The sequence below is a fragment of the Geotrypetes seraphini genome, chromosome 14 (assembly GCF_902459505.1).
Source record: "Geotrypetes seraphini chromosome 14, aGeoSer1.1, whole genome shotgun sequence".
In the NCBI taxonomy this organism is placed as follows: domain Eukaryota; kingdom Metazoa; phylum Chordata; class Amphibia; order Gymnophiona; family Dermophiidae; genus Geotrypetes; species Geotrypetes seraphini.
The window spans coordinates 45103209-45126331 of record NC_047097.1 but is presented as its reverse complement, the minus strand read 5'-3'; the positions used below and the strand labels follow the sequence as shown (position 1 = coordinate 45126331).

At 42.6% G+C, this 23123-nt stretch overlaps 1 protein-coding gene across 7 annotated transcripts in view; it reads left to right on the top strand.

Annotated features, from left to right (window-relative positions):
* The window catches only part of RNF111 (ring finger protein 111), a 289510-nt gene that overhangs the window by 252235 nt on the left and 14152 nt on the right, over window positions 1–23123 (top strand). For 5 of the 7 annotated variants that reach the window (XM_033920210.1, XM_033920211.1, XM_033920214.1 and 2 more), the window contains 2 exons: window positions 2995–3087; window positions 21135–21230. In XM_033920210.1, coding sequence (XP_033776101.1) covers window positions 2995–3087; window positions 21135–21230 — 189 coding nt within the window. The remainder of the gene's footprint in view (window positions 1–2994; window positions 3088–21134; window positions 21231–23123) is intronic. The other 2 variants (XM_033920213.1, XM_033920212.1) reach the window with 1 other exon arrangement.

Below are 23123 nucleotides of genomic sequence, written 5' to 3'. Positions count from 1 at the left end.
TGTAAGACGATCTCTGCCTCACAGCATCTCTTTTCCAACAACTAGTTCACCTCTGTTGTACTTACCCCTCTCGATCGGTTTTGCCATGTACCTCCTATAGCATCCTCGTATTGTACTAAAGTGTATCTTTTTTTAGATTGCACTAATAACATGACTCATAAATCTCAAATTAGATTAGAAAGATTATTATCCAGGTAAGAACCTAATCTTCCATTAAAATGGAAATGCAGATGCACAATTTGCAAGGAAGAACATTAATGTTCATACCAGGGTAGAGAACGTTTAACAAATATAGGTAAATCAAATCAACAATCCATTTTTTGCTAATATCTCCTTGCCACTAAATACAACATAAACAGGTGCAATTTTAGTTAAAAAAAAAAAAAAGCCTTAAAACCGCTTAATCCATAGAGACCCTACTTTCTTAACAAGACTGAAAAGAATAGAACAGAAAAAAAAGTGGAGAAAAAGCCATATAGGCACAAGATGCTTTATCTAAAAACTGAAAAACTCAGAAAACTGAAATTTGAAGCGAACCTTGAAGTAGTTAATTTACCTGATGACCCGATATGACACATTCTGAAACAGATGTAGGTACATGCTTTTTCTTGATCTCTGTGCAATTCAGATCAGAAGGCTGGAAAGTGGAGAGCTATAGACTCCAGGGTCACAGTAAAAAGCAGAAAATGTTAGAAGGCTGGAAAGTACAGGCAAGTTTGTGTTTTGAAGTGTAATATTTGCCTTATTTTGAAATTAAAAAAAAGTTTGGTAACAATTTTATGATCTTATGGTCTGTCTTTTTCTGACTTAATGTTATCATTCTGAAAACTAAAAAAAAAAAAATCCAAAAACTGAAATATTCCTGCTCCCAAGGATTGCAGATAAAGGATCTTGTACCTGTACTACAAAACCCCAGCCTTAAACAAGTGTCAATCAAATATAGCCCTACACCTTTCAAGGTACACTGTAAAAGTGTCTCTAATAAAAGTTCAGTTCCTAAAAGAATACATTCAGTGAAGAATATATAACCCAAATCTTAGGTGAATTATTTTTTTTATAATTCTGTTCTGTTTCTCAATAGTTGGTAGTTCTGTATGCAAGTACCATGTAAAAATGGTATAAAATTTGTTTGTTAAATATTGGCGGGCAGCAGTGTTATACATAGTCTGTCTGCTGTTGCTTAATTTCCCAAGTGACCTTTTAGTTGGGGGCAATCCTCCCCTAATTTTAATGGAACAAATTAAAAAATATAATATTTGTATTTCAGTCTGCTAAATAGTTTCTAGGACAAAGTTGATTAAATAGCCTACTAATTATAAAACTAACAGCAATAGAACAAATCTAAAAACCAGATTTAGTTAGAAATAACCCTTTGTGGATGCAAGAATCGACACTGAAGTATCCAGCCTCTAATAAAGCTGTTCTTTGAGCCCCAAACTATGTTAATGCTACACAATTAATGCTACTAAAACAGAAGTAAGTCACTGCAGGTGGCAATCTACAAGTACATGATGTTTATTTTTTTAAGCTTTCGGGCTTTCAGGCAGTATATAAGAAATTATTACAGTGGTGGTATATTCAGGTACAGTCTGTACCTGAGACAGTTGAGGGCAGAGTGACTTAAGAGCACAAGGAACTTTTATATAGTTTGCTGAGAAAAAAATATTTAAATGAGCCAAGTCCTAAAACAATGTTTGACTTTAGGGATTTCTCTAGTTTTGGTATATGCTTTGCAAATAGAGCAGTCTATTTAAAGTGTCATGAGTGATTATTGCTACCATTAGTAAAGATCAAGGTTTCACAATACTTTTTTTCTAAGTGCATTTTGCTGTAATTTCTAAGCAAGTAACTTAATCTTAAGCAAAGTGGAATACTGCCCTTTTGGAATATCAGTGCTATGTATTTGCTGTTCCAGTCAAACACAAGGTCAGAGACAAGATGTAAGCTGCTGTAATAGCCTAACATATCACAAGAGTATAGAACTGGGATCCTTTCTTACAGAAAGCTAAATTTTAAAAAATCCCCCAAAACAACCCAAAACAAGAGCTTGTTATGTAGCTAAGAGTGTTTAGGAAAGGAGAGCCAGTTAAGATTCTTGAGCTAAGCCTTGCTCCTTTCGTTTAATTATTGTTTCTATGCAGAATTCCTAGAAGAGTTTCTGAGGTCAGAAAAACAATGATCACTCAATATTTCTTTCGTGTATGTTACTCTCCAGAATGGATTGCAGTCACCTTTCCTCTTTCCTCAAAGCATTTCATCACTGAATTTTACATAAAGCATGTAGTTTTAAAAAGAAATAGCACAGTTCTTTGGTTTAGTTAGATTATATCTCTGGAAATAGGTAAGAAGTTGAAATGTTAATCTTTTAATATCACTTGGAGAAAAATAATCCAAACTGAAAAGAATCATGTAACAGCTGATCACCCATCCAAACTTGTGAAAAGATGTAGCCTTTGGACTTTAGTGAGTGTATAATTTTAAGCTATGAGAAATTCAGTGGATAAGTATATCAAAGTTGAGCAGAAGCAGTATACCAAGTACATCATTTGATCTCTGTAGTTTCTCATGAATACAGCATTTGTTTAGTTATGTATATTAAATGTGCAGAGCTACACCCACAGCCTTAAGCTGTAACATACAGTCCTCTTTGTGTTCTTAAATGGTATACAATATCCTTTTTATGGATATATATTTTCTTCCTTGCTCCTCCATCCCCAACTTTTATTTGTATACCTGTAAATGTGGGTGTCAAATGTATAAGCATCAATAAATCCAGTTTTGTTAACTTATTTGCAAGACACAGCACAAAGGTGATCATACATGCAGTGGTGGTCATACCATCTGGCCATTGGACATTTTATTAGTTTTATCAGCAACTTCTTATGGGCAACATTGAAGCCAGCAATTTTGATAGAGGAAAGGAGAAAAAAATGTCTATATTTTAGTTCAAGTAGTTCTGAGTAGCTTTAACTATTTTAACTGCTATTTGACTAGGTTCCAGACATGGCGGGCTATCCTCACATCCGTTACATTTCATCTGGATTGGATGGAAGGTCATTCAGAGGTCCTTTCAGGGGCAATTTTGAGGTTTGTAATGGAAGAAACTTAGACACATCATATAATGCATTTTTTCCTTATTTTGCAGAAGAGGGAAGCTGATGGACCATTTTATTTACTAGTATTCCACTGAGATATCTACACAGTTCTAATTTTGTAAAACCATGTTTTAGCAGTTCAAGTTGGAAACAATAGAACAAAATATTTAAGAAGCATTCAGAATAAATATCTTAAAGTTTTTTTCCTGCATAAAATTAGATGTCATCAAATGTTAGTTGCCAGATAACTAAATATTGATGTTTAAAAATCTACATGTCAGCTGATGGTTATTTTGGCAGCTTGATAGAGTAAAGCATTCTCACCATATGTAGGAAGTAAATGGGTCACCATCAGATGCAGAGAGTTAATGAACACTGCCCTTCCAAAATCATATTTTGCGAACGAGCAGTATTGAAGTAGCTGCCTTTCATATTTCCTTCTGCCTCTACCACCAGATACACACATCCCTTTCTCCCACAAGGGGAAAAAAATTACATGTTGGCAATCTTTCTTGGCATGGAATAATGCATCTTAAAACTGTCATTGGTGAAGTATGGAAAATGGCTGTCATTCTAGCATACAGCTGCTTGGGTTTTTGTTTTTTTAATGTCTAAGGCTAAAATCCTCTGTTTATTGCTGTACATAAGACTAACACCTTGTGTAAAAGTTTTTTTTGCATGATATCCTGGAAGAAATTACAATTGGAAACTGTTGTATACCATCAGTAGTGTACTAAATTACTTCTGAAATCTCCAGTGTAAAACACTTGCTCTAGTGAACATGTTACGATGGTATTAACTCATTTTTACACTATTAATGTTAATTTTACTGCAATGTATCTAGTAGTCTTGAACCATATGGTTAGGTATCTGAACCTGCAAGATGCTTGCAGAATGCTGTCAATCATCTTTGAACTCTGCCTCCATCCCAGGAAGCTGCTCCTCTCGGATGTTTGTTGTTGTTTGTTTTTTTTGTGCAAGCAAGTTGCTCTGCTTCACCCCAGATTTTGTGAGCCTTATTTGGAATGCCTGTTTAAACTGCTGAGGGTCCTCAGCATATGCATTAAGCACAACACAAGCTGTGAAGCAGAGGATCTCCCCTCAACATATGCCCTAACCAGAACCAGCCACAGTGCTGGACCAGGAGGTTCAGTCTGTCATAGTTTAGGAGGATGGAAAGTCTGATTCCCTGACATTATTGTCCCAGGTTGCAGTTTCTCTACTGGTGTCTAGTTTTCTTCATGAGAACAGTGGTCAAGAAGCGATAGTGGTTGTGGATCAGGGGGAAGATCCCACAGTGCACTGACTATTCAAAGCCTCTGTACTCTCAAGCATTATATTTACCTTTCTATGAGAATTGAAGCTGTAAGTTCCTTCAGCCCCCTTTTCACAGTGCTCATTTATGAGCGACTCAGTTACTCCAACCACATTCTTTCCCTTGCATCCGAACATCACAAAACTAGTTACAGAAAACTGAGAGTTGCTAGAGAGGGGGTCCCTATGAGTGGCTAAGACTATGGCCAAGTTTTACCCTATGGCTCCAGATTTACAGCAGCTGTTTGCTTAGCCGAAAGTGGAGTCGCTGGTGGTTCAGGTCACCAAACAAACTTCCTTGCCTAGTGAAGGTGTGATGTTAAAGGATACTCAGGACTGTAAAGTTGGTCTTCAAGAGACGATTTGAAGTTTTGGTCCTAGGGATAAAGATGGCAGCCTCTGCTTCCTTTGTGGCATGTGCTTGCCACACCTGACTGTTTTGAGTCCCGACCTCTGAGGAAGATGAAGATCCTCCAAATACTCCTATTTAGGGCAAATTATATAGTGGATGTTCTGTACTACATCAGAATCATGAGCAAGATGTCAGCCTATACTATCTCCACCCGGTGGTTGCTCTGGATCAGACAGTGGGCAGGAGATTCAGCCTCTAAAGCCACACTAAGCAGGCTTCCCTTTCAGGGGCTAATGCTATTTGGCAAGGGTGTGAATGACCTGATGGCCAGTGTTACAGTCTGTTGCCCTAAGATCTTGCCAGACAGTAGACCCGGACAGCTCAGGGCATGGGAGTTTTTGAGGCTTTTGAAGACTGTCTTTATGTGGGAGGCCAAGTGAAAGAGAGGTCCCCTCTCTAGCCTTCAAAAAAGTATAATCATACCAGGACAAAGGACCAAGTTCCTCCAGATAGAGGGCAAGCTGTTGTAACATAGTAAATGATGACAGATAATGACCCAAATGGTCCATCCAGTCTGCCCAAACATACACACTCTCTAATTTAATGATTTAATTTAAATTGTTCTTTATGTTAGATATTTGTGGGCCAGAAACCCAGAGCTCTGCCCGGCACTGTGCACAGACCCTATCCACTGGAGTCTCCATCAAAGCCTACTCCAACCCATCCTCAACTGAATGGCCATATATGGGACCCAGACCGTGTAAGTCTGCCCAGTGCTGGCCTTAGTTCCTCAATATATACCATTATTTTCTGATTAGAGATCCTCTGTGTTCAACCCATACTTTTTTTTTTTTAATTGTCACTGTTTTCCTCTCCACCACCTCCCTCAGGAGCACATTCTAAGCATCAACCACCCTCTCCATAAAGAAGAATTTACTAACATTACTCTTGAGTCAACCACCCCTCAACTTCAGATTATGCCCCCTGGTTTTATCATTTTCCTTTCTCTAGAAAAGATTTTGTTCTACATTAATACCTTTCAAGTAAACTGGTTTTGCGATAGTCTATACAGGATTGGAAGGTTTAGTGAATCTAGCCCATGTTTCTTTGCCTTTAGATCTTCGGACACTATCACACCAAGGTCCCTCCCCCATCCATGCATATCAGCTTCTCATCTCCCAGCACATATGGCTCCTTCCAATTTCTAATCCCCAAATGCATTACTCTGCATTTCTTTGCATTGAATTTTAGTTACCAGATATTAGACCATTCCTTTAACTTTTGCATAGTAACATAGTAGATGACAGCAGATAAAGACCCAAATGGTCCATCCAGTCTGCCCAACCTGATTCAATTTAAATTTTTTTTAATCCAAAGCTCTAACCGGTACTGTGCTTGGATTCTAACTGCTGAAGTCTCCGTCAAAGCTCACTCCAGCCTATCCACACCCTCCCAGCCATTGAAGCCCTCCCCAGCCCATCCTCAACCAAAAGGCAGATTCTTTTTCATGCTTTCCACTCCCTCCTTAGTATCTACTCTGTTACAAATCTTGGTATCATCTGCAAAAAGGCAAACCTTTCCTTCTAACCCTTCAGCAATGTCACTCTCGCAAGCATATTGAACAGGATCGGCCCCAGCACTGATCCTTGAGGGACTCCTCTACTCACCTTTCCTTCCTCCGAGCGAATTCCATTAACAACCACCCTCTGGCGTCTGTCTGTCAACCAGTTTCTAATCCAATTCACCACTTTGGGTCCTAACTTCAGCCCATTAAAAACCTCCTATGAGGAACCGTGTCAAAGGTTTTGCTGAAATCTAAGTAAATTACATCTAGCATGTCCTTGGACTAATTCTCTGGTCATCCCATCAAAAAATTCAATCATTCGTTTGGCACAATGTACCTTTAGTAAAAAAAAACAAACAAAACATGTTGCCTCAGATCCTGTAACCCATAGATTCTAGAAATTTCACTATCTTTTCTTTAAGTAATGCTTCCATTATTTTTCCAATAACTAAGTGAGGCTTACCGGTCTGTAGTTTTCCACTTCAACTCTGCGACCAATCTCCAGGAACCACTCCCATCTCCAAAGATTTGTTGAACAAATCTTTAATAGAACCCGCCAGAACCTCTCTGAGCTCTCTCAATATCCTGGGATGAATCCCATCTGGTCCCATCGTTTTGTCCATGTTCAATTTTTCAAGTTGTTCATATACACTTTCTTCCGTGAACAGTACGATATCTGCTCCATTCTCGTGTGTAACTTTGCAGACAATGTCGGTCTTTTTACAAGATTTTCTTCCGTGAACACAGAAGTATTTGTTTAGAATGTTTGCTTTTTCCTCATCACTCTCTACATAAGAACATAAGAATTACCGCTGCTAGATCAGACCAGTGGTCCATTGTGCCCAGCAGTCCGCTTGCGTGGCGGCCCTCTGGTCAAAGACCAGCGCCTGAGACTAGCCCTACCTGCATACATTCTGGTTCAGCAGGAACTTATCTAACTTTGTCTTGAATCCCTGGAGGGTGTTTTCCCCTATGACAGACTCCAGAAGAACGTTCCAGTTTTCTACCACTCTGGGTGAAGAAGAACTTCCTTACGTTCGTACGGAATCTATTCCCATTTCAATTTTAGAGAGTGTCCCTCTCGTTCTCCCTACCTTGGAGAGGGTGAACAACCTGTCCTTATCTACTAAGTCAGTACCTTGAATGTTTCAATCAAGTCCCCTCTCAATCCCTCTGTTCGAGGGAGAAAAGGCCCAGTTTCTCTAATCTTTCACTGTACGGCAACTCCTCCAGCCCCTTAACCATTTTAGTCGCTCTTCTCTGGACCCTTTCGAGTAGTACCATGTCCTCCTTCATGTACAGCGACCAATGTTGGACGCTGTACTCCAGGTGAGGGCGCACCATGGCCCGGTACAGCGGCATGATAACCTCCGATCTATTCGTGATCCCCTTCTTTATCATTCCTAGCATTCTGTTCGCCCCTTTTCGCCATCACCACGCATTGTGCGGACAGCTTCAAGTTGTCAATCAGAACTCCCAAGTCTCTTTCCTGAGAGGTCTCTCCAAGTACCGTCCCGGACATCCTGTATTCGTGCATGAGATTTTTGTTACCGAAATGCATCACTTTTCACTTATCCATGTTGAACCTCATTTGCCATATCGATGCCCTTTTCTCCAGCTTGATTGTCACGTTGCAGATCTTCACAATCCCCCTGTGTCTTCACTACTCTGAATAACTTCGTATCGTCCGCAAATTTAATCACCTCACTCGTCGTACCAATGTTCAGATCGTTTATAAAGATGTTGAAGAGCATGGGTCCAAGCACTGAGCCCTGCGGCTTCCCACTGGTGACGCTCTTCCAGTCCCAGTATTGTCCATTTACCCCCACTCTCTGTTTCCTATGCTCCAGACAGTTTTTAGTCCACGTGAGTATTTCACCCTTGATTCCATGGCTCGCATTTTCTGAAGTAGTCGTTCATGTGGAACCTTGTCGAACGCCTTCTGAAAATCCAGATATACAATGTCGACTGGGTCACCCTTGTCTATCTGCCTGTTTACTCCCTCGAAGAAGTGCAGTAAGTTCGTCAAACAAGATCTGTCTTTGCTGAAGCTGTGCTGGCTGTTCCTCATCAGACCGTGTCCGTCAAGGTGATCAATGATACGATCCTTTATCAGCGCCTCTACCATCTTTCCTGGTACCGAGGTCAGACTCACCAGTCTGTAGTTTCCCAGATCTCCCCTCGAACCTTTTTTGAAGATCGGTGTAACATTCACCATCTTCCAGTCTTCTGGAATCTTTCCCAATTTGATCGACAGATTGGCTGTTAGTTGAAGCATTTCAGCTATAGTCCCTTTCAGTTCCTTGATGAACCTCAGATGGATGCCATCCGGTCCCGGGGATTTATCGTTCTTGAGCCTATTGATCTGTCTGCATACCTCTTCTAGACTGACTGTCAACCCTGTCAGTTTCCTGTCTTTGTTTCCAGCATATAGCCTGATGGGTTCCGGTATGCTGTGTATATCCTCTTCGGTAAGTACAGACGCAAAAATGTTTTCAGTTTGTCGGCGATTGCTTTATCCTCCTTTAGCACTCCCTTTATTCCACGGTCATCCAGCGGTCCCACTGCTTCCTTCGTGGGTTGTTTCCCCTTTATATATTGAAAGAACGGCTTGAAGTTTTTCACCTCCTTGGCTATTTTTTCCTTGTAGTTTCTTTTGGCCCCTTTTACCACTTTATGGCACCTGCGTTGATGCTGTTTGTGCTTTTTCCAGTTTTCGTCCGATTTTGACCTTTTCCATTCCTTAAATGAAGTTTTCTTGTCTCTGATTGCTTCCTTCACCGCTACAGTGAGCCACTCCGGTTCCTTGTTCTTTTTCCTCTTGGTTCATAGCATCTTTTTGTCTTACAATTCCATTTTTCATCTTCCTCCTTTCACCAGTATATCTGAAAATATTTGTCTCTTGTTTTTGGTTTTCTTTGGGGGTTTTTTTTTTTTTAACCATTTTTAGCCATTTACTCTTCCATTTGCACTTTCACCAGACATATCTCTCTCTCTTGGCTTCTTTCAGTTTCACCTAGTAGTGCTTTTTGTACACCTCTTGAGTTTTTTTTTTAAATATTTCTTAAATGTCAACTGTTTTGCCTTTATTTTCTCTGCCACTAGTTTAGAGAGCCATATCTGTTTCCTTTTTCTCTTTTTATTTTTTTTTTATTTCTTTTCTTTTTTTTTTTAATTTCTTTTCACAAAGGTCAGTAGCCATCTTTTATTGCTCCTTTCAGCTTAGACCACAGATTTTCCACTTCTCTTATGTCCTCCAATCCTAACAACTCTTCCTTCAAGTACTCTCCCTTTTTACTGTCTTATCGGTTTGGGGCAGACTGTTGAGTCCTGGAAGTTGTTTGAGAAGGTTACAAAATTGAGTTCTGTGCCTCTCTTCTGGGCCTTTTTGTAGATTCTCTGGCAGTCAGCTGGAGAGCCTTTAGTCCAGGCTAGTGTATAAAGTTTACTAGATATTCGTGCCATAGAGCCAGTCCTGGATGAAGAATCGGGCTCAGGTAGATACTCCATATACTTAATTGTACCAAAGAAAAGCTCTGACAACTGGAGACCAATTCTGGACCTCAAGTCGGTCAATGCTACACTGAAAGTCTCATACTTCTGAATGGAGATCATTTGTTTGGTCATAGTGGCAGTGGTGCTGGGGGAATTTCTTGCCTCCCTCGATTTGACAGAAGCCTATCTCCACATTCCATTTTTCCAGCCCATAGGAGGTGCTTGTGGTTTCATGTGCTAGAGCAGCATTTCCAGTTCTCTGTGCTCCCCTTCACATGGTACCTCACACTTTTTCTGAGATCATAGTGGTGGTAGCAGCTTACTTCATAAGTGCTTCCGTGTTTGGATGATTGGCTAATCAGAGCCCTGTCCAGGAAAGAAGGAGAACGGGAAATTTCAAGAGTGATCCTACTCCTCCATGACCTGGGATGAAAAGTCAACTTCAAGAAGAGTCAGCTGGAGGCGACCCAATACCTGGAGTACCTAGAAGATTTTTGTTCAACATAGCCCTGGGCTAGGTTTTTCTTCAAAAGCCATACAGACTGAAGCTCCAGAAGCAGATTTCAGACCTTCTACAGAGTCCGACTCACATGGCATGGCATTATCTGCATGTCCTGGGGGTCAATGGCGGCAGCCATAGAGGTGATCCCTTGGACTAGAGTGCATATGAGACATCTCCAAGACTCTTCTATCTCACTGATCTCCTTGCTGATCACTTCCTCGCTTCTGGTAACTAGGAAGCAGCTGTTGAACAGCCTACGATGATGGCTGTAACTTCCTCTCAAGGGGCATATCTCTCCCCATTTCCTTCTGGGAGACTTTACGGTTGGGGGGTCTTTGCAATGGCCAACCAGTTTAGGTTTGTTGGTCACTGGCACAGGAGAAATGGTCCATACTGCTTAGAACTCGGAACCATTCGACTAGCACGGCAGGCACTGGAGAAGTCTTTGGAAGGCACAGCAGTCGGGGCCTTCTCGGACAGTGTGACAAGGAAGCGGAAGCTCATTTGTAGGCTCTTGGCTGTGCACATAGTGGAAGTGGAAAATGTAGGCTAACTGTTTTGTCGACAGACTCTTGACCTAGAGGAATCAGCTCCATTGTTCAGCAATGGGGGTGTCCACAGATAGACGTGATGGCCTCAGTAGTAACCACAAAGACAGCTCTCTTTTACAGCCGAAAATGAGCTCAGAGGTGCGGGGTTGGTTGTGTTCAACCATGGCCAGAAAAGGGGTTCTTGTACTTGTTTCCCCTGTGGCCCATGCTAAGTTGATTCAGTCACAGGATTACGAGTCACCTGGGTTGGCAATCCTAGTGGCATCTGATTGGCTCTGTAGACCAGGGTATGCAGACTTCGTTCATCTCCAGAGGGATGAAGGCCTCCGTTTGATGGTCCAAGTGGATCTTCTCATGCAGGGATCTGTCTTTCTAGAGAATTCAAAACTCCTTGGGCTTACGGCATGGCTCTTGAGCAGGCTGCCCTGACAAGTTACTCAGACTCACTCTGCTTTGAGCTAAGAAGCCATCGATGGTGGCAGCCTATGATAAGGCCCTGAAATCCTTTCCACACTGGTGTGTTGTTGATGATGTAGAGTCCTTATGAGCTCCAGTTTCGGTTGTTCTGGACTTTCTACAAGAGGGATGTCAGAAGGGTCTGTCTCTCGATTGCTGAAAGTGCAGATAGGCCTTTTCTGTTTCCAATCTTGAGGTGAAAGAGGCACTTTGGCCTCTTCCCAGATGTCACCTAGTTCATTAAAGGAGCTGTTTTGTTGCATCCTCTGGGGTGTCTCCCATTCCCTTTCTGGAATCTTAACATCATATTTCAAGGTCTCAGTAAAGTTCCATATGAGCCTTTACAGGAGGCTTCCCTTCTGGATCTTACAGTCAAGATGGCATCTGGTGGCGATTGTCAGCAAGACAAGTCTCTGTAGGGAGCCATTCCTTAAGATTACGGAAGCAGAGCTTTCCTTGCGCACGGTTCAAGCCTTCTTACCAAAAGTAGTCTCTGCTTTCCACGTCACTCAGGAAGTCTGTTTGCCTGCTTTTCACCCTACAGGGTCTCACAAAAAGGATAAAGCATTGCATTTGCTGAATGTCAAGCGAGTGCTTCTCTGATACCTCGAAATTACCAATGAGTTTCGTGTATTGATTCACCTTTTTGTTCTGATCAGTCAGGCTAAGAAAGCGAGGCTGGCATCTAAGGCCTAGATTTCCAGATGTATTAAAATGGCCATTACCTCCATGTATGTGGACTATGGCAAGCATCCAACAATCTCATTGAAAGCACATTCCTCCTGAGGAGTTGCTACCTCATGGTGGAGATTAGGGTGGTTTTGCCCAAGGAAATCTGTAGAGCAGCTAAATGGTCTACCCTTCATACTTTTACCAGGTTTTATAGAATAGACATAGTAGCCAAAAAAAGCACTGCTTTCAGGTCCTCTGTTTTGAAGGCAGGTCCATTGGGCTCGCCCTAGACTCAGGGGGGACTATTTGGTATGTCCCTACAGTTCAGGACTAGTAGACACATTGCATTAGAAAAAAAAATTATGTTCTTACCTCAATAATAATCTTTTTTGTAGATGTCTAGTAGTCCTGAAGCTTTGCCTGCCTTCTGCTTTGGGAACATCTCTGTCTCTTGAATAAGCTGAAAGAAAAAAAAAAAACCCCACTCAGTAATGTCTGGTTTTAGTCTCTGCTTGAGGATGTGCGAGTAGCTATGAGTTCTGTATAATATTAGTGCTGGTTTGGTATCTGTTTTGATCTGTTACTTAAATAACTGATCAAATAATCCTGGAATAAGTTCACAAAGGAAATCCAATGTTATTATCAAATAACTTAAATGTTTTTTAAAATTCCATCCTGGAAGCCCAGACTAGATACTCCATGTATTAGAAAAGGAGGAAGAAAGACCAAATGGCAGCTGGCATGATTAACAAGTGAGGTGAAGGAAGCTATTAGAGCTAAAAGAGAATCCTTCAGAAAGTGGAAGAAGGATCCGACTGAAAATGATTGTAAACAGCACAGGGAATGTCAGGTCAAATGCAAGGTGTTAATAAGGAAGGCGGAGACCTTGAAAAGAAGATTGCGCTGGAAGCAAAAACACATGAAAAACTTTAGGTACTGTATTTTTCGCTCCATAAGATGCACTTTTTTCCCCCCCAATAGTGGGTGGAAATAAGGGTGCATCTTATGAAGTGAATATACCCCAGCTGCAGAGAGAATTTCACCCTTCTGGGTCCCTGTCCCCCATGCGCCGCTGCTCTGAATGAGAAATGAGGATGTCTGAATGAGGAAGCCAGGATGGTGGTGCTGAGCCTTCCTCGCCGCTGACCTCGCCCTCTATCAGCAATGAGCTTGGAGGAGAGTGCATACACAGCCGCAACCGCAGGTCTCTAGCAACAACTTCCGGGGCAGCGGACTGGGACCGCGGCTGTCCCCCTGTGCAGGGAGGAGGCAGAGCCCGAGGACGAAGAGTCCCACTGGTCGGCTTCAACAATGAATTAGAGTCATAGGGCCATAAGCAGCAAGTCCCTGGCAACAGTGAGGTGAAGAGCAAGGTAGGCAGGGAGAGAGTATGGAACGGAGCCACCACTGCTGCAAAATGTCAGTTGGGATGGAAGGGAAAAAAAGGATGAGAGAATACATTTTAAAAACGGGGAGAGGAGTATGCTGGGGGTATGCTTACCAAACACGTCTCACCACTGGCTTAAAGAGGACCGAGGTCTCCCGCTTATGTGCGGTAATTAGAGTGTTGGCGTTGGCAGCTGCAAGAGTGGAGCACCACACTGACATTCCCCCCCAGTGGCTGCACTTTCCCAAACCTTCTGCTCTGTGCACAGGAATTGGAGGAGGGGGAGACAGAGAAATAAAGAACCTCTTTGTGTGCAGTGCACCTCTTTTTTTCCCCTCGCGCTCTCCCCCCTTTTTTTTTCCTGCCAGGATACTGGGAGCCCTGCGGGTGCGGCTTCCTCTTTTTGACCCTGAAGACTAAATTGCATATTGCAGTACTTAAAAGGAAAGAACACATGGATTTGAGATGAGAAATATAGTATGTAATCCTGTGAATACTACCGTTTCTCCCTAAACAAGCTATTACACTTTTAAAACATTGTATTCTGTCTTAAGTTCCTGTTTCTCCAGATTGAGTAACCATTCTAGTTAAATTACTGGGTTTGCCCTTATTCTTTAAGGTCATTTGTGTTGCAGGTTTGGCAGGGTCTAAAAGTTCACTTGCAGTTATTTTAGCTGGTTTTTAGTATAAGATTTTTATTTTTTTTTTCTTGTTATCCGCCTCTAAATCTAGGGTGCATCTTATGGTCAGGTGCATCTTATGGATAGAAAAATACGGTATATTAAAAGCAAGAATCCGTGAAGAAAATTGGTTGGACCGCTAGATGACTGAGTGATAAAAGGGGCTCTCAGGGAAGAAAAAGCCATAGTGGGGAGATTAAAGTAATGCTTTGCTTAGGTCTTCATTGAGGAAGATGTGGGGAGTTACCGATTAAAGAAATGGTATTCAATTCTGATGAGACAGAGAAATGAACAAATTTCTTTAACACTGGAAGATGTAATGTGTCATTTTGACAAATTGAACAGTAGCAAATCACGTGGACTAGATCACTGTTCTTCAACTGCCGGTCCATGGACCAGTGCCGGACTGCAGGAAATTTCTGACGGTTCCTGCAGGGCCGGCAAGATTGATTAAGTTCAATTTCCTGCCAGTCCACGCAGGGCAGGCAAGATCGAGTTATTTTCAGCTGGGCCAGAGAGATCATGAGGCGCCTCCGACAGTGGCTTTCTCCCCTCTCTGCAGCCCCCCTTCTTACCAGCGCAGCGATTCAGGAAGGCAGCCTTGGGGCTTTTGCTGAGTCGCAGCCGCCTCTGATGATGCAACTTCCTCTTTCCTCAGAGGCAGCACGACCCAACAAAGGACCCGAGGCTGCCTTCCTGAATCGCTGCGCTGGCAAGTAAGGAGAGCTGCTGGGAGGGGAGAAAGCCACTGTTGGAGGCTGGGAAGCTGCTGGACAAGGGGAAAAAGGGACAGCTGCTACTGGACCTGGAGAGAGAGAAGGACAGATGTTGCTGGGAGGGGAGGAAGGAAAGGAGTCTGGGAAGCTGCTGGACAAGGGGGAAAAAGGGACAGCTGCTATTAGACCTGGAGGAAAGGATAAGGAGAGATGCTGTTGGGAGGGGAGTTGTGAAAGGAGTATGGGAAGTTGCTGGGCAAGGGAAAAAAGGGACAGCTGCTATTGAACCTGGAGGGAAGGATAAGGAGAGATGCTGCTGGGAGGGGAGGAGGGATAGGAATCTGGGAAGCTTCTGGACAAAGGAAAAAAAGGGGACAGTTGCTACTGGACCTGGAGGGGAAGGACGAGATGCTGCTAGGAGGGGAGGAAGGGAAGAAAGTTACTGCTGGACAGGAGGAGGAGGAAAGGGGGAAGGAAACAGCTGGCAGGGAGATTAGAGGAGGGGAAGGGGTGAGACAGGCATGAGAAAGTAGAGAAATTGATGACGGGAAGGGGTCAGCAGAGAAATAAGCAGAGAGAGACAACGATGCTAGATCTGGTGTAGGAGAGATTAAAAATGAAGAATAATAATAGTTTTATATACCGCAGGACTGAAGTTCTATGCGGTTTACAAAGATTAAAAGATGGTACAAATTGAATGAACTTAACAGAGGTGAAAGATAGTGGTTAACAGTTCAAGGGAACCGTTATTGAAGAGAGAGAATTGTACGGGTCAGCTATCTAGATACATCAGGAACAGATATGTTTTTAGGTGTTTCCTAAATTCCCCATAAGTGGAAGGCGTAAACAATTGTTCTGGGTCATTGCCCCATAATGCTGCTTGGTGTGAGAGAAGGTATTGGTGGTGTCTTTTGAGTTTACTTCTTCTAACTGGGGGGGAAACGAAGTTCAAGTGTGTGCTTCTCTTATGTCTGTTGGCTGAGAAGGAAAAAAGGTCAGTTATGTATTTAGGGGCTAGGCCATATAATGCTTTAAAGCAGAAACAGGCGAATTTAAACTTTACGCGTGCCTCCATTGGTAGTCAATGCAGCTATCGGTAGTAAGTTGTCACATGGTCAAACTTCCTCAGTCCGAAAATCAGTTTGACTGCTGCATTTTGTATTAGTTGTAATCGTCACATATTTTGGGAAATTGATAAATAGGTGATGTTACAGTAATCAAGTTGACTCAGTACAAGGGATTGTACCAGAATTCTAAATGCTGACATATCAAAATATGCTCTAGTGGATCGAAGTTTCCAGAGAGTGAAAAAACCCTTTCTGATCAAGGAGTCCACTTGGTCTTTCATGGTTAAGCACTGATCTAGTGTTACACCCAATACCTTCATAGTAGTCTGAATAGGATAACTAAGTTTATTGATACATAGTGATGTTTTGGTGTCAAGCGGATGTGGTGAAGCTACAAAAAATTTTGTTTTTTCTGAATTAAGTTTCAGTTTGAATTCAATCATCCATTGCTCCATCAAATTTAGTGCTTCTGATGCTTTGGGAGTAACTTCCGAGAGAGAATTAGCAAACGAGATGATGATCGTAAAGTCATCTGCATAACTGAATAATTTTATCCCCAGCTGGGTCAATTGCGCACATGTAGATATTGAAAAGCAATGGGGATAGCGGTGACCCTTGCGGTACACCAGATGGATTGCTCCAGGTATCGGAGAGATCATAATTGAAATATACTTGATAAGTACGGGACATAAGGAAACCTCGGAACCAGTTCAATATCTCTTCCCTAATACCAATAGCATCCAGGCATTGTAGCATTTTCCCATGGTCCACTAGGTCAAAGGCAGAGCTCATATCAAATTGCATGATCAGGGCATTAAGGCCCTTGCTGAACAAGAGATGCAGATTATCTAAGATAGCCGCAATTACTGTCTCAGTACTGAACAAAGGTCTAAAACCGGCTTGAGTTTCATGTAGGAGAGAGAACTGATCAAGATATTCCATTAGTTGGGTATGTACCAATCCCTCCATGATTTTTACAATAAATGGAATGGATGCTATTGGTCTATAGTTGGTTACCAGTGCTGATGATTCTTTACTATTTTTTTGGAATTGGGGTTATTATGTGACCGTTATTAGTGAGGAACTTTCCATTTTTTAGGTTATGGATTAAGTAATGCAGCAAAGATAGTTTAAAGTCTAGTGGAGCCGCTTTCATAATTTCCGGGGGACATGAGTCCAGAGCGCAGTAAGATTTAGAGTATTTGTTATATAGTTTGATATAATTATTCCATTCTGGATTGTGAAAAGAACTCCAGATCATGTCTGCTGGTATTTTATTTCCTTGTATGTTAGCTATTTGGTGATCATTAGTGTCATTTGTTGAACAGTTGTTTCTTAGGTTTTTAATTTTTGAATCAAAGTGCTGTGCTAAATCATTTGCTGAGGGTAGATTAATATTGTGTACAAGTTGAGTGTAGCGTGTGGTGTCAAATAAATTTGTAACTAAGTTGAACAGCTCTTTTGTATTGATTCCTTTTGAGCTGGAATGAATCATGTAAAAAGGAGAGAGGGGGCACAGGCTGGATGGAAAGGGGAGAGGGGCATAGAAAGAAGACAGATAACCATATGGAAGGGGGAGAGGGCAGACAGTGGATGGAAGGGGCAGATGCTGGATTGAAGAGACAGAGAGGACAAACGCTGGAGGGAAGAGAGTGAAAAGAAGATGAAAGCAGAAACCAGAGACGACAAAAGGTAGAAAAAAATAATTTTATTTCTATTTTGTGATTAGAATATATCAGATTTGAAATATATATCCTGCTAGAGCTGGTGTTAGACATAACTGGGGACTGCAAAGCCCAGGCAGTGCTTCTTTAGCTTCCAGCTACCTTAGGGTGCTCTCTGACCAGGGGGCAGTTGCCCTAGTTGCATTCCCCTAACACTATTCCTGTCATCTGTGACTGCAGTATTCTGTTAGCATGATATTTCTGTGTAGCATTCTGTAATAATTTGGCTTGTTCAGTTTTCTTGATAGTAGAGGGGATATATGTGATGTGGAGGGGAGACAGGGGTTTTGTTGATCCTTGCTCTGTATTATTTGTATTTATAAAATGACAATTGTACAGAATATTGTTTCTTTTTATACTTTAATAAAATACATTCAATATAAAATCATAACTGAGGCTTGTGCGGATGGGATCAGATGATTTGCGGGGACCGAGCTCGCAGAGATGGGGCTTTTAAATTTTAGTCCTAGTAGTTTGCCAGTCCACAAAATAATTCTTTTATTTCTGCCGGTCCATGGGTGTAAAAAGGTTGAAAAACACTGGACTAGATGGCATACATCCCAGAAGGTAGTTAATGTGAGGTGATCCGGGAAATTATAAACTAGTGAGTCAAAAGTTGGTGCCGGACAAAATGGTAGAGACCATTATAAAGAACAAAATGATAGAACATATACATAAGCATGGATTAATGAGAGAAAACCAACATGGATTTAGTCTTTGTAAATTTTGCCTCACCAATCTACTGCATTTCTTTGAAGGGGTGAATGAGCATGTGTATAAAAGTTGAGCTGGCTGATATTGTGTATTTGGATTTTCAAAAGGCATTTGACAAAATACCTTATGAAAAACTTTTGAGGAAATTAGAAAGTCATGGGATAGTGGTATTGTCCTATTATGGATTAAGAACTGGTTGAAAGACAGAATAAAGTAGGTTTAAATGGTCAATATTCTCAATGGAGAAGGGTAAATAGTAGGGTTCCCAGAGTCTGTGCTAGGACCACTACTTTTTCAACATTTATCAGTGAGAGAATTAAATTTGCTAATGACACAAAGTTGATCAAAATTGTTAAATCACAAGAGGATAGTGAAAAATTGCAAGAGGACCTAGAGAGACTGGGCATCAAAACATCAGATGATGATTAATGTGATGCATGTGGGAAAAAGGAACCCGAACTTCTATGTGATGCAGGGTTCCATGTTAGGTCTCAATGCCCAGGAAAAAGATCTAGAAAGCAAATAGAATATTAAGAATCATCAGGAAAGGAATGGAAAACAAAGATGAAAATGTTATGATGCCCTTATTACTCTGGTACGGCCGCACCTCGAATACTATGTGCAATTCTGGTCACTGTAATCTCAAAAAGATACAGCAGAATTAGAAAAGGTGCAGAGAAGTGCAACAAAAATGATAAAAGGGATGGGATGACTTACCTTTGAGGAAAGGCTAAAGCAGCTAGGGCTTTTCAACTTGGAGAAGAGATGGCTCAGGAGTGATAGAATAGAGGTCTATAAAATACTGAGTGAAGTAGTACTAATACTACTATTTATTATTTCTATAACGCTGAAAGGCGTACGTAGCGCTGTACATTTTAACATACGGCAGTCCCTGCTCAGAAGAGCTTACGATCTAATTTAGACAGGACATTTCAGGGTTGGGGAGATTATGGTAGAGGAAAATGATACAATGGGTATAGGTATTTGACAGCAGTGAGTGGGAGTTAAGAGTTGAAAACAGATTCAAAAAAGTGAGCTTTTAGCTTGGATTTGAATGCTGCTAGGGATGGAGCATAACGTATTGATTCAGGCAACCTGTTCCATATAGAAAGTAGAAGTAGAAAGGGTTTGAATTGCTTATTTACGCTTTCCAAAAATACTAGGATTAGGGGACATGCGATGAAGCTACTAAGTAGTAGATTTTAAAGCAAACCGGAAAAAATATTTCTTCACACAACATGTAATTCAATTCTGGAATTCGTTGCCAGAGAATGTGGTGAAATCAGTTAGCAGGGTTTAAAAAAATGTTTGGATAATTTCCTAAAAGAGAAGTCCATATTAAGATGGCTTGGGGAAATCCACTGCTTATTCCTAGGATAAGCAGCATAAAATCAGTTTTTACTATTTGGGATCTTGCTAGGTACCTATGATCTGGGTTGGCCACTCTTGGAAACAGCATACTGGGCTTGATGGACCTTCAGTCTGTCCCTCTATGGCAATTATTATGTTACTTTACTGAGCAGACCAGAATTGTAGTGTAGGGGATTTTTTTCCCCTGTTTACCTCCTTCCAGTTATGCCTGTCATTACAGTGCTGTTTGATTGCTTTTGTAAAAACTGAAGGGGCAGGAGCAGCTTCATGGAAGGAGGTGGAGTTCAAAGATGATTGACAGCATTCTGCAAGCAACTTGCAGGTTCAGATGCATAACCTTATGATTCAGGACTATTAGACATCTAAAAGAAAGAAGATTGAGGTAAGAACCTAATCTCTCTCTCTCATAACATTTGAAACAATATTGGATAGCATATTTAACACATGGCATAAAATCATATTTTATTGCATTTATGTGATTTGCTTAATGTTCTCTTCATCAGATAAATTATCTGCAAGTGAAAATGAAATTGGCCTCTGTATGGATTCAGTTCTGCAGAAATACATTACTATGATTTATAGCATTATTTTATAACATTAGACTGTCACCACAACTAAGAATAACGTTAAGAAACTGTACAAAACCTTTTTTGTTTGTTTGTGTGTTTGTCTTCCTAAATGGTCTGATTTTAATCCTCCTTTCCTTAAGCAACTCTTCACTAGTGAAAGGGGGGGGGGGGGGGTAAAAGGCCATTTAGGTAGAAGAATGCTCAAAATTACACCTAGTTTACAGATCCAGTACTTTTTTTTTTTTTGACAGTTCAATACACTTGGAAATGTTAAATGACCATGGAAAATAGATTGTACAGGTTTCCAAAGAGATTCATGACAGGGTCTCTTGACATTTAGGGGGGAATTCATCAATGGATGCTAAGCACTAAAAATGCCCATAGGAATATAACAGGTGTCTTTAGAGCAGGGGTGTCCAACCTTTTGGCTTCCCTGGGCCGCACTGGCCGAAAAAAATGTTTCTGGGGCTGCACAAACGTGCAAATGCTGCAGCAAGACAGAGAAGGGAGCTGGCAAGGCGGTAAACACCTGGGGGCAACAGAGGAAAACACTGCATCGCCCTTGATCGGGGCCGCATATAATACTTCACGGGGCCGCAGGTTGGACACCCCTGCTTTAGAGTTTAGCACACCCTGACACCATTAGCACTCATTGATGAATTCACCCCTTATGCAAAAATACTAAGTAAGAATGATTGATGTTTTCCAAATACTAGCACTTACTGTAATTGTAAATGTTGGTAACTGAGTTCAAATCTATAACAAATGCATTTTAGGATAGGTAAATTCCCTTGAGGTTTGTTCAGATCCTGAATTAAACCTTTTTTAATTTCAATATTGAAATATAATGTTACTTTTTTTTTTTTTTTTAACAATGCTGAGTTTTTTGTTTGTTCCATGACCAGGAGCTTATTCATTTGGAAGAACGATTAGGAAATGTTAATCGTGGTGCTTCCCAGGGAACTATTGAAAGATGCACTTATCCTCACAAATATAAGAAGGTAAGAACCACTGAAATTCTGGCTTTAGTCACTTTCTAAAACTGTTGAAACATATAAGGTTGCATATATTTTGACCTAGCTACTGATTTTTCTTATGACTAAAGTCTTGTGTACTGCATTTGTACATTGGTTTGGCTGTATTTTGTAAAGGTTTGAAAATATGTACATAAAATGTGTGCTTTTATTTCTCAGTCTTATTGAAACTGAGACTATAGAACATTGGTTTACAACCTGATTCTCAGGATTCACTGAGCCTGTCTGGTTTTAAGGTGTTACAGTATAGGAGTGAATGCCAAAGTACTTTATGTAGTTCATAGTTGATATTTTAAATACCATACTGACTGGTTGGGTCCTGAGGACCAGGTTGAAAACCACTGCAATAGAAAGTCGCCTTTATAGCCTGTGGGTTGGGATCCAATAGGATCACAAACAGGGCTGCTTTCTCTACCCCTAGATCTCCATTGTCCCATCCCTAGTAGTAGCAGTTCTTGTACAAGCCCCTTCTATTCTGGGACTGGTGGGAAGTACCGTATTTTCACGCATATAACGTGCGCGTTATACACGATTTTACAAACCGTGCATAACCTTGCGTGTTATAAGCGTGAGCGCGTTGTACAAATTTTTTTTTTACATAGTTCCCCCCTGACGTCCGATTCACCCCCCCACAGGACCGCTCGCACGCACTCCCCACCCACACCCCCACCCTGAAGGACCACTCAAGAACCTCCGACCGCCCCCCCCCCAGCCGACCCGCGACCCCCCCTGGCCGACCCCCCATTGACACCCCCACCCCCCTTCCCCGTACCTTTGTGTAGTTGGCCGGACAGACGGGAGCCAAACCCGCCTGTCCGGCAGGCAGCCAATGACAGAATGAGGCCGGATTGGCCCATCCGTCCCAAAGCTCCGCCCTACTGGTGGGGCCTAGGCGCCTGGGCCAATCAGAATAGGCCCGAGAGCCTAAGGTCCCTCCTGGGGGCGGGGCCTGAGGCACATGGGCCCAACCCGACCATGTGCCCAAGGCCCCGCCCCCAGGTTCTTGGAGGGGGCGGTCATTGGGGGGAGGGGGGTTTGCGTCGAGGGCAGGAGGGCCTGGGATCCCTCCTGCCCGTAATGTAGTGCGGGGTGGGGGTAGAGGGTCGCCGTGGTCAGGAGGGTTTGGGCTCCCTCCTGGCCCGAACAACTAGCAGGGGGGGGGGGGGTAGCCAGGGCCAGGAGGACTTGGGCTCCCTCCTGGCCCGATATTGTCGGGGAGTTGGGGAGTCGGCGGGGCAAGAGGGCTTGAGCTCCCTCTTGCCCCGATCGTGTCGGGGGTGCCGCGGTTGGCTGGGGTAAGAGGGCTTGAGCTCCTTGCCCCGATCATGTCGGGGAGTCAGCGGGGCAAGAGGGCTTGACGTCAGAGAAAGGGCGGGACCGCCGGAGGAAGCAGCGCAGGCGCAGGGCTCACAGAAGGGACGGGACCGCCAAGAGGAAGCAGCAGGACACCGGTAGGAGCTTCTACATGATTGGGGGGGGTCGGGAGGCTGTGGGGGTGCTGGGAGGCTGTGGGGGTGCGAGCGGTCCTTCAGGGTGGGGGTGCGGGTGGAGTGCGTGCAAGCGGTCCTTCGGGGTGGGGGTGCAGGTGCGTAGCGAGCGGTCCTTCGGGGTGGGGGTGCGAGTGGTCCTGCGGGGGGGTGAATCGGTACGTCGGGGGGGGGGGGAGGCATCAGGCTTTCAGGGTGGGGACAGGACTTCAAGGGGGAGAGGAGAGTCGGGGTGGCCAGAGGAGAGTCGGGGCGGGGCGAAAGGAGAGTCGGGCGGCTACGGGAGAGTGGCGGGCAGCATGCGCAGTATACAAAAAAATTTTTTTACATATATTTCGGTTTCCCGCGCGCTATACCCGTGTGCGCGTTTTAC